Source organism: Clarias gariepinus, chromosome 14 (genome assembly GCF_024256425.1).
Source record: "Clarias gariepinus isolate MV-2021 ecotype Netherlands chromosome 14, CGAR_prim_01v2, whole genome shotgun sequence".
Taxonomy (NCBI): Eukaryota; Metazoa; Chordata; class Actinopteri; order Siluriformes; family Clariidae; genus Clarias; species Clarias gariepinus.
Genome location: NC_071113.1, coordinates 7426896 through 7444558, shown reverse-complemented (window position 1 = coordinate 7444558; position 17663 = coordinate 7426896). Strand labels below are relative to the sequence as shown.

At 42.3% G+C, this 17663-nt stretch overlaps 1 protein-coding gene across 2 annotated transcripts in view; it reads left to right on the top strand.

The window, feature by feature from the left end:
* Positions 1–17663, top strand: part of LOC128541223 (transient receptor potential cation channel subfamily M member 4-like) — a 34046-nt gene that overhangs the window by 12732 nt on the left and 3651 nt on the right. For both annotated transcript variants that reach the window (XM_053511550.1, XM_053511549.1), the window contains exons 9-21: positions 4783–4885; positions 6617–6738; positions 6833–7111; positions 8803–8904; positions 9592–9717; positions 9990–10119; positions 10249–10394; positions 13486–13598; positions 13833–13940; positions 15095–15141; positions 15579–15817; positions 16033–16148; positions 17272–17404. In XM_053511550.1, coding sequence (XP_053367525.1) covers positions 4783–4885; positions 6617–6738; positions 6833–7111; positions 8803–8904; positions 9592–9717; positions 9990–10119; positions 10249–10394; positions 13486–13598; positions 13833–13940; positions 15095–15141; positions 15579–15817; positions 16033–16148; positions 17272–17404 — 1764 coding nt within the window. The remainder of the gene's footprint in view (positions 1–4782; positions 4886–6616; positions 6739–6832; positions 7112–8802; positions 8905–9591; positions 9718–9989; positions 10120–10248; positions 10395–13485; positions 13599–13832; positions 13941–15094; positions 15142–15578; positions 15818–16032; positions 16149–17271; positions 17405–17663) is intronic.

The window sequence follows — 17663 nt, the reverse complement described above, 5'->3', positions numbered from 1 at the left end:
AAAACCAACATGACAGGCTGATATAGCCGCCAAGTACACTTTAATAGTAGAAAAGGAAAGGCCTTTCTCTAATAGTTCTCGTAGAAAAGACAAAATCTCCACCATGGAGCACTGAAATGGAAGAACATTATGTTCTTGACACCATTGCTCAAATGCTCGCCACTTGTAAGCATATAAACCTCTAGTAGACGAGGCCCGAGCACTTTGGATTGTCTCAATCACATTCGGGGGAAGCCCTTTTGCTAACAAATTGGACCTTTCAACAGGTAAGCGTGCAAGTTCCACAGCTCGGGACGCGGGTGCACTACCTCTCCCCCTGCCTGAGACAGAAGGTCCCTGAGGAGAGGAAGTTTCCATGGTTCTGCTGCTAGCAGGCTGACTATCTCTGCGTACCACAACTTCGCCGGCCAATGAGGTGCCACCAGGATTAGTGACAGGCCCTGCTGACGTACCCTCTCTGTGACAGGCAGAATCAGTTCTACCGGAGGGAAAGCATACAATAGAGCTGGGGCCATGAGTGTGCCAGCGCATCGATCCCCAGTGGGGCATTGCGATCCGTTATGGAGAAGAATAGTGGGCAGTGAGCATTTTCTTTGGATGCAAAAAGATCCACTGCTGCCCTGCCGAAGCGCTCCCAGATCTGAGCTACCACCCATGGGTGTAATCTCCATTCCCTCACAAGCGGGCCCCCTCTGGATAGAAGGTCCGCCCCCAAATTCAGGTGCCCTGGAATGTGAGTGGCCCTGAGTGACAGAAGATGAACACTGGACCATAGCAATAGAGAATGAGAGAGTTTCAGCAGGGGAAGTGAACGAGTCCCCCCTTGTCTGTTTATATACGACACCACTGTTGTATTGTCTGTCCTGATTAGAACATGATGGCCTGTTAAAGCCAGACGAAAATGACTCAGGGCTAAGAACACTGCTAACAGCTCCAAATAGTTGATGTGAAGCCTGCGTTGTTTCTGTGACCACGCCCCCCTGATCGCGGAGCCGTCGCACAGAGCGCCCCAGCCGCTGAGGGAGGCATCTGTTGACACCACTTTGCGAAACGATACCCTGCCTATCGGAGAGCCCTGACGTAATAGCCTGGGTTCCCTCCAGGGCAGAAGGGCTGACATGCATGACGGTGTCACCGTCAGCCTCCTGTTGAGGTGGCGCGCCGCACATAGGCGGTGAGAGCGCACCCAGCGCTGAAACGCACGCATGTTCAACAGCCCGAGAGGCACCACAGTGATCATAGACGCCATCATTCCCATTAGTTGTAAAAACACTCGGAAACGAAGTTTGTGTTGCAACTGAAACAGAGCAAGGCAGCGCTGAAACGCGGCTATTCTGTGCTCTGAGAGACGTGCTCGGCTGGTAACGGAGCATATCTCCAGACCCAGGAATGAACACTGTTGACTCGGAATCAGTGAGCTTTTCTGCATATTTACTGAGAACCCTAAAGTCTGAATGTGAGACAGAACTAGTGCTGTCTGTTTCTCTGCCTGCTCGCTTGAGCTCGCTATCAGTGCCCAGTCGTCTAAATAGGCTAATATGCGAATGCCTTTCTCCCGAAGAGGAGACAGCGCCGCCTCGGCGCACTTCGTGAACGTTCGGGGAGCTAGTGACAGGCCGAACGGCAGCACTAGGTACTCGTAGGCCACGCCCTCGAATGCAAACCTCAGAAACTTTCTGTGGCGCGGAAAGATCGCTATATGAAAATAAGCATCTGTGAGATCGATCGTAGTGAACCAATCTCCCGGGCCTATTGCATTTAGCAGTTGCCTCAGAGTAAGCATTTTGAACTTGTACGTTCTTAGAAACGTGTTCAATATTCTCAGATCCAAAATAGGACGCAGTCCTCCCCCCCTCTTCGGAACGACAAAATACCGGCTGTACCAACCTGAGTTCGCTTCCGAAGGAGGCACCACTTGAATCGCCCTTTTGCTCAGAAGAGAATTTATCTCTTCCCGAAGCACCGCTGCGGCGTCGTCCGACACCTCGGTGTTGATTATGGAAGAGAAGCGCGGTGGCTTTACGCGAAACTGCAGTCGGTATCCCATAGCGACTGTGTTTTGCACCCATGTCGAGACTGCGCATGCGCGCCACTCGAGAACGTGGGACGCCAACCGGCCCGCATTGGTTTCTGAAAGGGGTCTGCTGCCCCCTGGCGTTTCGCCAGAGTGCAGCCTCATCGATGGCACTGGGCTTTTTTGTTTTGCAACATTGTAAACAGGAAAATTCTTTATTGGTTTTAATAATGTAACATTCACATGATTTACAAAATGCACCATTTTTGGGGCAATCACACTGCAAACATCGAGGGTACTTGCTGTAAGTCCCTGAGAACTTTTTAACACGCCCCAACTGGGGTTCATAACTCGAACATAAACACTTGTGTGTGAGGGGGGGGGATTGTGCTTGGGAGACTGTGTTAGGGAAGTGCAGCGCCGTTTGGGACTGATTTCCTGAACATAACGTAGCGGCCTCTTGGGCGGCATTGAGAGAGGAGAAGCAGTGTCTCCCTGCTGCCAGAGCTCCTCTCTCTTTAAAATCTGAGCTAGGAGGAGTGAGGATTCTTCCTCCTAGTCGCTGAATCCTTTCGGACGCCTGGTGGGGGGCCCATACCCCAGGCCGACTGCCGTGGGTTTTGCCTGGGAGGCTGTTGTTTCACCGGTCGAGAGCTCGAGCTAGCTGCCGGCGGTGGTCTCTTATGAGGTGGTCGCGGAGTGGTCATAATTCGAGCCTGTTTGGGCTTCACCTCTCGTCGCGGAATAATGTCTCGCAACGCTTCGGCCTGTTTCCTTCTGAAGTCAAACTTTGCCTGAATGGCATCGAGTGACTGGCCGAACAAACCCTCAGCAGACAGCGGTTCGTCCAAGTAGACAGCCCTGTCTCTATCAGGAATGTCAGAGAGCGTGAGCCATAAATGCCTCTGCGCTACTACTGCGCTCGCCATCCCTCTCCCGAGGGAAAGAGCCGCACAACGAGACATGCGCAAAATGTAGTCTGTCGCTGTCCTGACCTCGTTAAGCAGCGCACAGAACGGGCTCTCCTGAGGCACCAGTGAGCCGAGCTCTGCCAAACACATTGCCTGATATGTTTGAAGCAGCGTAGCGGAGTTGAGCGCACGAGCAGTGCCCGCTTGAGCGCGGTAAATCTTCTCCAGCTGGGCAGAGGAGAATCTACAATGTTTAGATGGAAGGAGAGTAGGTCCAGACACTCCATGATTGTGCGAGGGTGCCAAATAAGCAGCCAAAGATGGCTCCATTGGCGGTGGGCTAACTAGTCCTGCCTTCTCAGCTCCGTCTAATTCCAAATATTGTCCGTAACCGGGCACTGATACACGGGTCGACAGCGGCTTGCTCCATGACGACGTTAACTCGCCGACAAAGTCGGGAAACATGGGCAAGCAGTTCTTAACTGTTGTTGGTTCAGGAGGAAGAAAAAATCCCGCGAACCTTGACGGTTTTTGAGCCGGCTGCGGGGAGGGCCACTCCACCTCCAGCTTCTCGGCCGCTCGGCGGTAGAGAGCAAAAAATTAAGTGTCGTCCCGAGCGGTTAACGCAGTAGCAGCGGAGCTCTGAGCAGGCGGCACAATTTCATGCTCGTCCTCCGACAAGCCATGTATCTCTAGGCCGATGTCGAGCACGTCATCGTCCTCGAAAGCATGCTGCTCGGTGCCTGGCTGCTGGCCAGCGCTGTAGGAGAGCCCACGGTCCTCCGAACCCTCGAGATACTCCATCTGGTCCGCCCAGCTAGGTGCGGGGACTTCTGACGGAAATTCCTCGTCAGCAGACACAGGCGAAGCTGGAACTGCTGATTCGGAAAGGAGGGGGTCCTGCTGAGCGACTGTATTTCTCCCCAGGGTCCTTTCCACGAACGTGACCCGTCTTTCCAGCGTTGAACGCCGGAGCTGGCGACAAAGCTCACATGACTCTGGCTCAGCTAGAGCTCTCCTAGCATGGAGAATCCCCAGACAGACGGGGCACGCTTCGTGCTGGTCCTTCTCGTGCAAGGAGAAGCCGCACTCCTGAGGACAGGGGCGAACAGCGGACCTCTTCTTAGCTACATTAGCTTGCATGCTCATCTTAGCTAGCGCTGTTAGCACAGCCAAACAGAAGCCAACTAACTGAGATGTTGCTAATGTTCTGACTGTCAGAAAACTTAAAAGTCAGCGCCCCGCGGGTAGACGACTCACCAAAATGAGGCTGTTGTCGCTAACGCCAACAAGAGCAGTTAAGCTGATTTTAAGCGCAGTCTTTCAACGTAAAACGTAAAACGTAGAGTTTACTAGCAGCACCTAGAAAACTCTACGGAAAAGGTGTTCACAGCGAGGTGAAGAGCGTAAGAACTGAGGGTCAACCGTGGCGACGATGGTTTATAGGTGTAGGCGGGGCTACACCTACGTCACCACAGGTTTGCCTGCCTTTACGGCGTGAATAAAGGTGGCTTCAGCCAGGACACGAGAGGGCGTGATATCCCATACTATATGTGTTGTACCGAGTGAATCGACTGAAAGGGAACTGCTTGACGATTAGTCTTTTACTCTGATTTTCTTTGGAGGCGTTGATTGAGGATGACTTAAGGCAGTTTTGTACAGAACTGCCAGCCTTTGTAGGATCCTGCATTAACTTCCAAAAGCACCTGCGGCTTCAAATACCTGTTTGCTATTCAGCACTGGATTCTATAGTTGCTCTTTTAGTACTTTTAAGTAGACAAACTTTACTTAATAAGGCTCTTAAAAAAATCGTCTGTGCTTTGAATTACTCATACAGTATATGTTCACTTTGGACAGGTTCTGAGCATTTGCCAAAACAAAGACCTCATCTCAATCTATAATGAAGAACATGAGGGCTTAGACGACTTTGACACTGTGCTGCTGAAGGCTCTAGTCAGGGGTAAGTTTCACTGAAGTGAATATTACTCTGCTACAGTCAATACTCTCATGTGTAGACTGTTGCGCTGCTGTTTGTACTGCTAGACTGTTGGAATGCAAAAGATTAATACAAGGACTGCACTGACAGTATTGCAAAACTGGCTATACACTTTTTCAGTAACTAAAATAGGTTGTTCAATTTGCACATGTTTGTAGAATAGAATCTTCATCTATACAAAAGTACTACTCAACTTTGTCTCCATCACGATAGATTCATTTGCACGATCGATGAACTTTCGAGTTAAATGTGATCTGTGGGAGTGGTGGCTCAGGCAGCTAAGGCTCTAGGTTAACAGATTTTGGATCTGAGGATTTGGTTTCAAGCCTCGCCGTTGGTGGGCTTGGGTTCACTCCATACTACCCAGCTACAGAGTGCAGTGCCGGTCTTATTGATTTAACATTTGTTAAATGTTAATGTTTGAGATATTATAAAGCTTGCATAATTGGTTTCCTCTAACCAGTTTGTCATGCAGTTGTTTTTTCTAACATTGCACGTTTATAATACAAGTAAATCTGAGTATTTTAAATCCTGATTAATCACTGACTCTCTTAACTAAATAAAAAAAAATCATTGATTGACAGCACTAATCTTTACTTTAATTGAGTATTTTCTGTATGTGAAACCTTTTACTTCTACTCATTACATTTTTTATGAGAAACCTGTACTTTTACTCCCTACATTTTCAACAGAGACTTGTTACTTTTCAGCAAATGATCACATAAAAGTACATTGATTTTATAACATAAATCATACTGTATCATGACAGAATTACACCCAATGTGGGAAGAGCAGGTACAAAACAGTTCCACCAGTCCAGATATTTACAGAAATGACTGGCAGGTGATTATAAGAGCGCTGATTGGAAAGTGCACCAAAGCGATTGATGGTTCCCTGGATAACGGATCCCAGTCACATAGTCTCTGGGCTGCAGGTTCTTCTGGTTCATTTTTTTCATTTCCGAAATGGGCACATTTGTCAGAAAAGGTTTAGAAGCCATCTGGCAAACTAGCTAACATACTGTACTGAGCAAAAGAGTTGTGAACTCAAACCGTTTGGTTTGTGTTTCTTGCAATTAACGACCTAGTTTTTTTTTTTTTAAATAACAAGTTTATAATGTTTTGGCGCATTCTATAACCTTATTGCATTTTGTATACTTGCATCATGGATAGATATAAATGCCTTGACTATTTGCATTATACAGGGTAACAATGGTAGCAACTGGCTTTTTAAACAATCCAAAGCAATTAAAGACACTAACAATGATCCTCACCATTCGTTGAATTAATGGTCAATTCTGGTCACTATGGACTAAGCATTATGTCCCCCACCTCCCTTACATTAACTGGGTTGATTTATTGTAATCAAAATTAAGGCATTTTGTCTACCATGACAGCACTGACTATTCAAACCTGAAACTTTTTTTTTTTTAACCCTTTAAGTTAATCAACAATTATTTTTTTCATCTGAGAAGCCACAGCTTCCTTAAAATAAAACTACAAGCACAGCAGTGACTCTCTATGCAACCATTTCTAAACCAAGCAGTCAAATAATTAATATAACTTGTGTTAATTTTTTTTTTTTTATAAATTGGCCTAAAACTTTTTATTCAGCTTATGTTTTCACCTGTGCTTCCTCGATTTTAAGAAACACCCCAAAAAGTCCACAGGGTTTGTTTGTGTTTGTGTGTCACAGTGAATAAACAGCGCCTTTCCAATGATGCCCCCCCTTATACTGAGGAGCTGAGGTTGGCTGTCACATGGAACAGAGTGGACATCGCCAAGAGTGAGCTCTTCACAGGAAGCATACAGTGGAGGGTAGGAAATGATGTTTTTTTTCAAATATATATCAGTGTTGGATAACAGAAGTGAATGATAAACACATAAACACTGGGATTTGTTTTCGGGGCAGAACGAAGACTTGGAGGGCTTCATGACTGATGCGCTGGTGAACAACAAGCCTCAATTTGTACGCCTTTTTACTGAAAACGGACTGAACGTCCTGGACTATCTTACATATGGCCGTCTAGAGGAGCTGTATGAGTCAATCTCAGAGGGCTGTCTAGCCTACACACTGCTACAGCGTTACCTCGCAGAACGTGAAAGTGCTGTCAATACTGGCTCTTCTCGCTCCGCGGCCGGTAATAAAAACGACACCTTCAACCCAGTCAAGAAACTGACACTTTTCGAGGTGAGAATTTTTTTTTTTAATTAGCTAGAAAATGAAGGGCAATTTTTTTGTGCCTGGATAGTAGACTAGGCGGTATTTTATTTTTAAAAAACATTGTCTTTAAGAAATGGCTCAGTGGTAGTTTTCTTGCCACCCAATGCCCAAGCCTGAAAGAACTGTATCAGAAAGGGCATCCGGCGCGGGAACCAATCACTGGACCGATTGCAGACGTGGTCTCGGGAAACAATTCAGGCGTTCCCGAGCACGGAAGGCAGACCATGCGGCTCAAAAACGATTTCTCAAAGCCAAAGTTTTTTTTTTTTTTTTTTTTTAAATAAAAAGTTTATAGTCCGAAGTAATTTATTAAGTCACCTGCAATAAATGTTTATGGTGGCCCTAATCCTATTCTATAGAGGAAGTCTCTGTGTACTTAACCTCATTTACTGATTAGGGTGTAATTTTTTAGTTTCATTGATTAAATGTACTTTTACTATTACTACTACAGTAAAAAATAATGACATGCCAGTGACAAATTAATCCTTTTTTTGCAACAACAACAACAACAACAACAACAAAAAAGCCTGCTCAAAGTCATATTTTACTGGTTAAATGGGAAACTCCACCTGCACCATTGCTTATCTATCCATGAGCATAATGGCTCCTGTTACAAATTCAATTCAATTTTATTTGTATAGTGCTTTTAACAATTTACATTGTCACAAAGCTGCTTTACACAATCAAAAGAATTAAGTTTATATGAAATGTGAGTGTGTATGAATCAAAATGATATGATTGTCCCTGATGAGCAAGCCGAGGACGACGGCGACAGTGGCAAGGAAAAACTCCCTGAGATGGTAATAGGAAGAAACCTTGAGAGGAACCAGACTCAACAGGGAACCCATCCTCATCTGTGTGAAAACAGATAGCAGGGATTGATGTCCATAATATCTCCAGGATGAGTTAGGCAGGTCCAGAGGGCAGAGGAGGTCTGGATCAATGGCAGCTCAGGAGCGACATGTATAGCTCGACAGAGATAGGTAGAGAAAAAGGGAGAGAGGGAGAGACAGAGGGAGGAGAGAGCAGAAAAGGAGAGAGCAAAAGAGATGGAGAAATAACAGTTAGGTATGGTCACAGTCAAACAATGTATAATGTAAAGCAAACAATCACCTCACCGTCAGCAAACCTGAGTGATCAATGAGAGTGAGGAAGACAGCATCTAAACATAACAGTTCACCATAATACTCTACGTCCATGAGTCCCCCAGATCTGCTCCTTTACCTATGGCTAATCTATTTATTAAAATCCTTGGCTAAATAAATAGGTTTTTAGCCTGGACTTAAACACTGAGACTGTGTCTGAGTCCCGAACACTATTTGGAAGACTATTCCATAACTTTGGGGCTTTGTAAGAAAAAGCTCTGCCCCCTGCTGTAGTTTTAGTAATACGTGGTACTGACAAGCAGCCTGCATCCTTTGATCAGATAAAGGGGAGGTTTGATATCGGCCTGTAATTGGAAAGCAGACAATAAACTCTCTCTGTCCAGGTTAGGTCCTGCAGGACCTAAAAGCAAGTTCCTAATATTTTTTCTGCCAAGTTCACTAATCAACAATAACTTCATTGTGCGTTCACGAAATCCCAAACATTCAAGCTAAATTGATTCCATACGGTCCTAATCAGTCGAATATCTAATTCTATCATCATTTCTGTCCTAGGTGTCTCAAGTCCTGCGATACCTGCTAGGTGATGTGTGCGAGCCATTCTATTATGATTGCCTGGATCTGCAGGTTGTTGCTTCCAAACGCAAAACCTTCAAGGTGAAATACTGAATGTAAAATCCTTAGAATAAATACACTCGCATCTTTAAGGCAAAGGAAATGTGTGATTGTAATTTGTGTTCAAGTCAAACTGGGACTTTTGATTGTGCAGAATAACAGAACATAGTTATCAGAGTAAAAACTCCATTTATTTTTCTATATAACCCTCTGCTCCACTAATGCGCTTATCCTAGTGTTTCATATCTCAGTGCTTGGACTCCATTAAGGTAGAAAGTTTTCTTAGTACCCTGAAGTTATGATCAGTTTGTCTGTTTCATGTCTGAAATGCTGGCCTCCCAGCAACTCCCGCATACACATCTGTCTGTGAGTTTCTGTAATGTGCAAGTCATGTTGGTGACAGATGCATGTCTTCTACAAGTCGGTGATAAGTTATTTATTGATTTTTAAAGATTAGGCGTTCCACACGCTGAATGTTTCTGGGGAGGACTGCAGTGGGATTCGAGCCACCTTGGATCGTCCTTCTTTAATCTGTTTGCACTAATAAAATTTTCGACTGCGGCTAAGAGTCTCATCATCGTGCTTTGCTTGAAGTGTTCTATAAATGTGAATCAATTTTCCAGCTTCATCCATGAGAAATTTCAGCACAGGTCCCAGTTTGACTTGAACCCCCTCATAACTTTGTTGATTTGACTTTGTTCGAATTTAATCTTATTATTCTTTTTTCAGAAAGTATCTATGTTAAAATCGGATGCTGAATATCGGAAACGTAAATGTACTTACCCATGGGCTTCGCTCTTCATGTGGGCTGTGCTGCAGAACCGCAGTGAGATGGCCGTTTACTTCTGGGAAATGGTAATGCAGTGCCTTGAGTTTTTAGTTGCTAACCTGCACCAGTATTAAAAATCTTATTTAACATTATATAAAAAAGAATTTACATGTTTGTTAGTCATAATATAATGTCTCCTCTATATAACTTCTTTAACTTTTGCCAGAAGCAATTGTGAGCATTAATTTGGAAAATATTGCTAAATATGAGTAGTTAGCATTTTGTTGTGATATAAAATGTAAAAATTATTGCTGGGTAGTGAAGGTTAATTCTTTCTTTCTCTCTTTCTCTATCATAGTGCTCAGAGTCCGTGCTGAGTGCTCTATTTGCTTGTAAGCTGCTGAGAGTTCTCTCCAGATTAGAGACCGAGACCGAGACCAAACACTCTATGAAGGAACTGGCTCAGAGATTTGAGAACTTGGCACTTGGTATGATGTGTGTGCATTTTTACAGGAAAATTGTGCATTCTGGAAATTCGAAGCCGTGCCATACTGTAGGTCTTTGCTACCCTTATTTTTTTCCTTATACTCCTTATTTTGCTCTGTTGCTTTAAATAGATGTTTTCAGTAAATGCTATGAAAGCTGTGAGAGTCGCTCATTCGTTCTGCTGAAGAAAAACTCTGACATCTGGAAGGGAACTACGTGTCTGAAGATGGCCATGGAAGCAGATGCTCGTCTCTTCTTCAGTCACGACGGCGTGCAGGTCTTGCAATATTTTATGTTTCTCAAAAGGTCATGGGAATGTTTATATACACTCACCTATAGAATTATTAGGAACACCATACTAATACGGTGTTTGACCCCCTTCAGAACTGCCCTAATTCTACGTGGCATTGATTCAACAAGGTGCTAAAAGCATTCTTTAGAAATGTTGGCCCATATTGATAGGATAGCATCTTGCAGTTGATGGAGATTTGTGGGATGCACATCCAGGGCACGAAGCTCCCGTTCCACCACATCCCAAAGATGCTCTATTGGGTTGAGATCTGGTGACTGTGGGGGCCATTTTAGTACAGTGAACTCATTGTCATGTTCAAGAAACCAATTTGAAATGATTTGAGCTTTGTAACATGGTGCATTATCCTGCTGCAGGAGCCATCAGAGGATGGGTACATGGTGGGCATAAAGGGATGGACATGGTCAGAAACAATGCTCAGGTCACCCGTGGCATTTAAACGATGCCCAATTGGCACTAAGGGGCCTAAAGTGTGCCAAGAAAACATCCCCCACACCATTACACCACTACCACCAGCCTGCACAGTGGTAACAAGACATGATGGATCCATGTTCTCATTCTGTTTACGCCAAATTCTAACTCATTGAGACTCATCAGACCAGGCAACATTTTTCCAGTCTTCAATTGTCCAATTTTGGTGAGCTCGTGCAAATTGTAGCCTCTTTTTCCTATTTGTAGTGGAGATGAGTGGTACCCGGTGGGGTCTTTTGCTGTTGTAGCCCATCCGCCTCAAGGTTGTGCGTGTTGTGGCTTCACAAATGCTTTGCTGCACACCTCGGTTGTAACGAGTGGTTATTTCAGTCAAAGTTGCTCTTCTATCAGCTTGAATCAGTCGGCCCATTCTCCTCTGACCTCTAGCATCAACAAGGCATTTTCGCCCACAGGACTGCCGCATACTGGATGTTTTTCCCTTTTCACACCATTCTTTGTAAAGCCTAGAAATGGTTGTGCGTGAAAATCCCAGTAACTGAGCAGATTGTGAAATACTCAGACCGGCCCGTCTGGCACCAACAACCATGCCACGCTTAAAATTGCTTAAATCACCTTTCTTTCCCATTCTGACATTCAGTTTGGAGTTCAGGAGATTGTCCTGACCAGGACCACACCCCTAAATGCATTGAAGCAACTACCATGTGATTGGTTGATTAGATAATTGCATTAATGAGAAATTGAACAGGTATTCCTAATAAATCTAAAAAGTAAGTTTATAACAGTGATCAGAAGGAAAATAGTTGACAATAAGGATGTCAGTTCCACTAAACTATCATTATCCACCTGCACGGGTCCCACCTCATCTCATCTTTTCAGATTCAGGGATTACTCAGGGTGCTGCAGATATAAAGGCTCACTGTCCCGTATTTGGACTGTTTAGTGAGGCATGTGCCTTGTTATAGTTTATCATCATTTTTGAAGCATCAATCCCATAATAATTCAGTTTCAAACAACTGGAGATATAATTTAATTAGCCACACTAGTATGTTTTTTGCCGATGCACAATGTACAGTATCAGAGTTGGGGATTTGCAAGAGACTCATATGTCAGGATCAAAAATTCGCCAAATATACAAGAAAATGCCACATTTATGCCAACAAAACTACAATCTAAAAATATATGATAAGAAAGTCTTTTCTTATAGAAGTATGCAACGATACAACTGGAACCGAACACAAATAGAACTGAATTTTATGCTCACATAAAAAGAGATACAGGTAGATAGAAAATAAAATTGGCAGCAAACCCTCAAGATGGTTGTATAAAATTATTTTTTATATAGGGAAGTACTAATTCCCCACTGGTAAGTAATGTTAAGAGGGAGCAGAGCTTCTTAGATTAGACTGTGGATTAATCCATCCTTCCATGATTTTAATTATTACAAGAATGAGCAAAATGTTTGTATAGATTCATTTCTATTAATATTAGTATTATATCCAGTTGGTGGAATGATTCGATTTTGGTAGATTTTGGAATTGATATATCACAGCAGGGTGTCGTGGTGACATATGTAGTGGTTAGCACCGTGGACTCGCACCTCCCGTGTCAAAGGTTCGACTCCTGCCTCTGTTTGCACAGAGTTTGCACCTTCTCTGTATGCTTGGTGGATTTCCGCCGGGTATTCTAATTATCTCCCACAATTTTTTGCCATTCCCAAATTGCTCAGAGTGTGTGTTTGTGTGAGTGCCCTGTGATGGATTGGCACCCTGTCCAGGGTTTACCCCACCTCTTGCCCTAAGATTCCTGGGATAGGCTCCAGGCCCTCACGACCTCTATAGTTGTATAGACAGTGAAGGAATAAATATATCTTAATCAGCTTTTCAACAAATGATTGATTTCGGCTTAATGTGTATTTTATGGGTAGTTCAGGTTAACACAAATTTGTTTAAAAAAAAAAGTTTGACAGATTGCTTATCTAGTTATATAACAGCCTCATCAGCAACCTCATTTCCCCTCTCATCTGTTACTCTTAACATCTCCAGTATACTAATCACTGGCCTGAACATCTGTCAACATCTGCACCTGTTTCACACTGGTTCATGCCTTAGGTTAGATGCTTTTTATGCTTGAGTGACTCATGTGTAACTCAAGTTTCTCTAAACTGGTCAGGTACAGGTACTGGTCTGAAAACAAGAGGCAAAAACATGCCAAATTTAAGAGCCTAAAAAGTTCTTTAAGAAGCCTGGAGAACTATTACCTAAGATTATTGCTCACTGGAAGCAAAATATGTAGAAATGAGGGATGGTTCAAGACTTCTATATATTACTGTATTCTTTATTGAGGTCTAATACTGGGATAATTTAATGTGTAAAGAAATAATGTTGACTTTGACTTGCAAGGAAGAAGTCCACATTTCAGGGGGACTGGACGTAAGGTAAAGTACCTTAAAATCTGGAGAAATTGGAAAGCATGCCAAATTTTTAATTGTTGTCTATCCTCTGTTTTCTGATGCATTATACTATGAAATAGGTGGACTTAGACATACTGTAGGCACACAGTTTTTGGTTTGCCTCAGAAATGAAAGTGTGTGCATGCTTGTGTGTGTGTGTGTGTGTGTCTATGACAGACTCTGCTGTCTCAGATCTGGTGGGGGGATATGGACAGAAGCACTGAGGTATGGAAGCTCATCCTGACTTTGTTCGTTCCTCCACTCTGCTACACCAGCCTAATCTCTTTCAGGTAAGAAATGCCTCATTTCTTCTCTCAGTCTCTATCTCAGTATTATGTTATGCAGTTTAGCGCTACAGTCCTATGAGTCACTTTACTTTTATTATTTTCAGTGACAGGTAAAATATATTTATCTCGTGTTATGACATGAATGTATTTAGAAATCTTAAATTTTCTTTCTATTATAATATGTCTACTTGTTAATGTTGCTCATCTTGTGATACTTCTTTTATGTCTGGTTTTCAGGGAGGTAGAAGATCCAGATGAGGGGAAGTCTGAGGACGACTCACAGAAAAAGGAAATAGACTGGCTCTATGCAGAAACCGTCTTCTCTTTCTCAGATATGAAACGCATGTAATCACATTTTAATATGACCGGATTCATTTACCCTAAAATACAGTGGTGTATATAAATCGAACCAGACCTGCATCGATAAATCACTTTTATTTAATAAGGTGTACATATAGAGGCATTTTCATGCAATAAACACATTTTGTTAAAGCAGTCATAGGACACTTAATAATCTTAATTTAATCAAATAGCTTTATATAGCACTCAGACCCCTGGCCAGTGCACTCCCAGTGGCAGTCCTAAGCCCAAATAAAATAAGAGTGATTCCTGGATTAGGATAAATTTAAAGTTTAAGATAAAGATTTAAGAGTCTATTTAAATAGGTTCTAAAGTGTAAGGTCAATTTTTTTATGATAAAACAAATGATTAAAAAATCTTATCAAATTTTTAAGCTTTTGCGATTTTCACATATACATTAAATCAGAAAACATAAAAAAAGGTTTTTTGGAACTGTAACTGTATGAAATACATATAATGCAGAGATATAAACCTTATATTTTTTGCTGTTAAATATTGCATATTAATATAATTAATTATAATTTTATTATATTAATCTTTAACTAGATAAATATTTAAACCATTGCTTAAACATGCCGTTGTTAAAATTATAGTACATTTAATCTGATATTTTGAGGTAAAATTACAACAGTAGACGAACACTTAAATTTTATTGCACCACCTTTCCATCCAGAGCTGCATTAATTTTTAGTCGAGATCTTGTATTGATGATGGGAAAGTCGACCCAATGTCTTAAATTTTATTTTGGGAAAAAAATCTCAAATAGACATTATAATAAATAGTGCTAGATGGATGATGGAGACTGAATGAGACCCCTATAATGACATTTCAGCCTACAAGACCTTACGCCCCATGTTTTCACTGCTAGAGTAAACAATAAGAATTCTATTATTATTTAAGAAAATAAATCAATGACCTCCCCAAAAAAAGGATGTTGTGAGTACTCTTAAAAGGATAGTTATAGAATTTAGGAAAATGTGATCTAATGTTAAGTAGAAGCTACCGAGAGCCCTCGACCAGGTCTGGGGATGAGCGCTTCCTCATCTTTCAGCACCACGATCGCTTCCCATAATCAAGAGGAATATCATGAAATATTATTACCACTTTGTAGCTGAGATTTTCTCTCTGTGTTTTTCCAGTCAGGCAAAAGGAGATTCATCAAGTCCTGGTAGACCAAGCATAAAAGGTTTGTTCATTCTAAACATTCAGCCACTTTTATTCCTTACATCACGTTACTGCTGTTAAATCGTTTGCTGCTTAAATCATGTTTTACTTCTCATTCATACAACATAAATTATATTAAAAGACGGTACTTTGGTACTGTGTGCACCTCCAGGGTCGAGGGTTTGATTCCTGCCTTTGGTTTGTGTGCATGGAGATTGCTTGTTCTCCGCATGCTTGGTGGGTTTCTTCCAGGGACTCCGGTTTCCTCCCACCATCCAAAGACATGCAGATTAGTGTTCCCAAATAGACTGGCACCCTGTCCAGGGTCTAACCTGCCTCGTCCCTGCCTGACCCTAAGTCTCCTGGGATAGGCTTCATGTCCATGCAACCCGATAAACAGGATAACGCATAATGAATGAATAAAAAGTTATTTTACGTTCATTTTTATTTGTTTATTAGGTCATCCAGTCAGGCCAGCCCGTCCCAAGTTGCCTTTTGTATTGTCACGCTGGAGACAGTTCTGGTACGCACCGGTCACTGCTTTCCTTGGCAACGTGATCATGTACTTTCTCTTCCTGCTTCTGTACGCCTATGTGCTGTTAATGGACTTCAAGCCACCACCTCCAAAGGGTCCGTCCTTCTGGGAGCTCCTGCTGTATTTTTGGGTGTTCACCATAGGGTGCGAAGATATTCGTGAGGTAAGAACGCCCCCTGGTGTCAACCGAGTAATGTTCCGCCATCAGGAATATTCTTTGTAAAAGTCAAAGAAAGATACTTATAACTCCATTTAAAAGGCACAACCTGTAGCTGGATGTGAATATTTATAGGATTATCAAAGTAAATTTCAGAAAGATTGGAACGTAGTGTTTGTTGAAGTCTTTCACCTCTTTTGCTCTATTTTTCCCTCATTTAGACATTCATCGTGGGTACCATGACCTTTAAGCAGAGGATACGACAGTGTGCTCAGGATACGTGGCGTATGTGTGACCTGATTGCCATCACCCTGTTCCTTATTGGCGTGTGCTGCAGGTAAACATTTTTTATTTTCATTTACATTTTATCGATTCTTATTGGGTGGCACAGTGGCTTAGGGTTAGCACTGTCACCTTGCACCTCCAGGGTCGGGGTTTGATTCCAGCCACGCGGTTCCACCCCACAGTCCAAAGACATGCAGATTAGGCTAACTGGGGTTCCCAAATCGCCTGTATGTGTGTGTGCCCTGTGGTGGATTGGCACCCAGTCCAAGGTGTACCCCGTCTCTTACCCTAAGTCTCCTGGGATAGACTTCAGGTCCCCCGCGATGAGCGATTATTTTCATCAGTAGTTGAAGATTTTTACTTTCATCCTACCAAACACTGACCCTTTTTTATGTATGTAAACTAGCGTTGACATATAAAGTGTTTGTAGAAATAGTTAAAAACTTGATCAGCATCTGGCACATAACTGCTCATAACTTGCCACTATTCAACATTTTGATTTAATTTAGTATGCAAGGTTCAGTTTCATAGTGTACGTACCATTTTTAGAGTCTAGCTGTCATTTCTGTGTCTTCCGTATGCTCTGCGTATACACGCTAAACTATAAAATATTAAAAGAGGGAATTCTGACCTATGAACAGACAAAACCTTTCTCTTATTTACACTGTAGAACAGTACAAAAGGCATTAACATTTGTGAAATAACACATATGGAATTATGTGGCAAACAAAAAATATTTCATCATTTATATTATTTAAAGTATCCACGTTCACCTTGTTGATGACTTTACACACTCTTGGCAGACATACATGACACCTTCATCATGACTGTTGGAGAATCCTTCCAGGTGATGACCCCATGAAGATGTTAAGTCACAAGCTGATATCAAAGCAAAATGTGGCTTAATACTGTAACAAATTTTGCTTTGTTAACACTTTTTATTTGATTAAATTCATAATTTCATGTGTTATTTCACAGTGCATTTAGTATCATTTTGCAGTGTGTAAAATAGTAAAAAATTATCAACATCCCTTGAAAGACTAATCGAGCCCCAACATTTGACTGGTACTGGGGATTTTCTTTTGCTATAGTCTTGGAAATAAAATAAAAAACCCTCTTTATGGTACTCCTATAATGTACAATTATTTTTTTTTTTGCTGGGTTTTTTATCTCAGGATGTTCAAGGAAACATATTGGTTCGGCCGTGCTGCCTTGTGTCTTGACTACATGGTGTTCACCCTCAGACTTATTCACATCTTTGCCATTCATAAGCAACTTGGGCCAAAAATCATCATAGTGGGCAAAATGGTAAGTAACACATGGAACCAAATGTTGTGTTGTAGATCTAAGATTAATCAGAAGCATTAATGACAATGCCTGGGTTATTCCCCAGGTTTACTCCCAGCTCCAAACATCATGTTGGTAAATTGTCTTTGATTATGCGAAAGTGTGTCCCTGATGGTCTGTGACGTAATGTAATGTCCTGCAGTAATCCTGCCTTGTGTCTACGGTTCCTGGGATAGGCTCAGTATACACTATATTTTAGTCCCTCTATATTATAATCGTA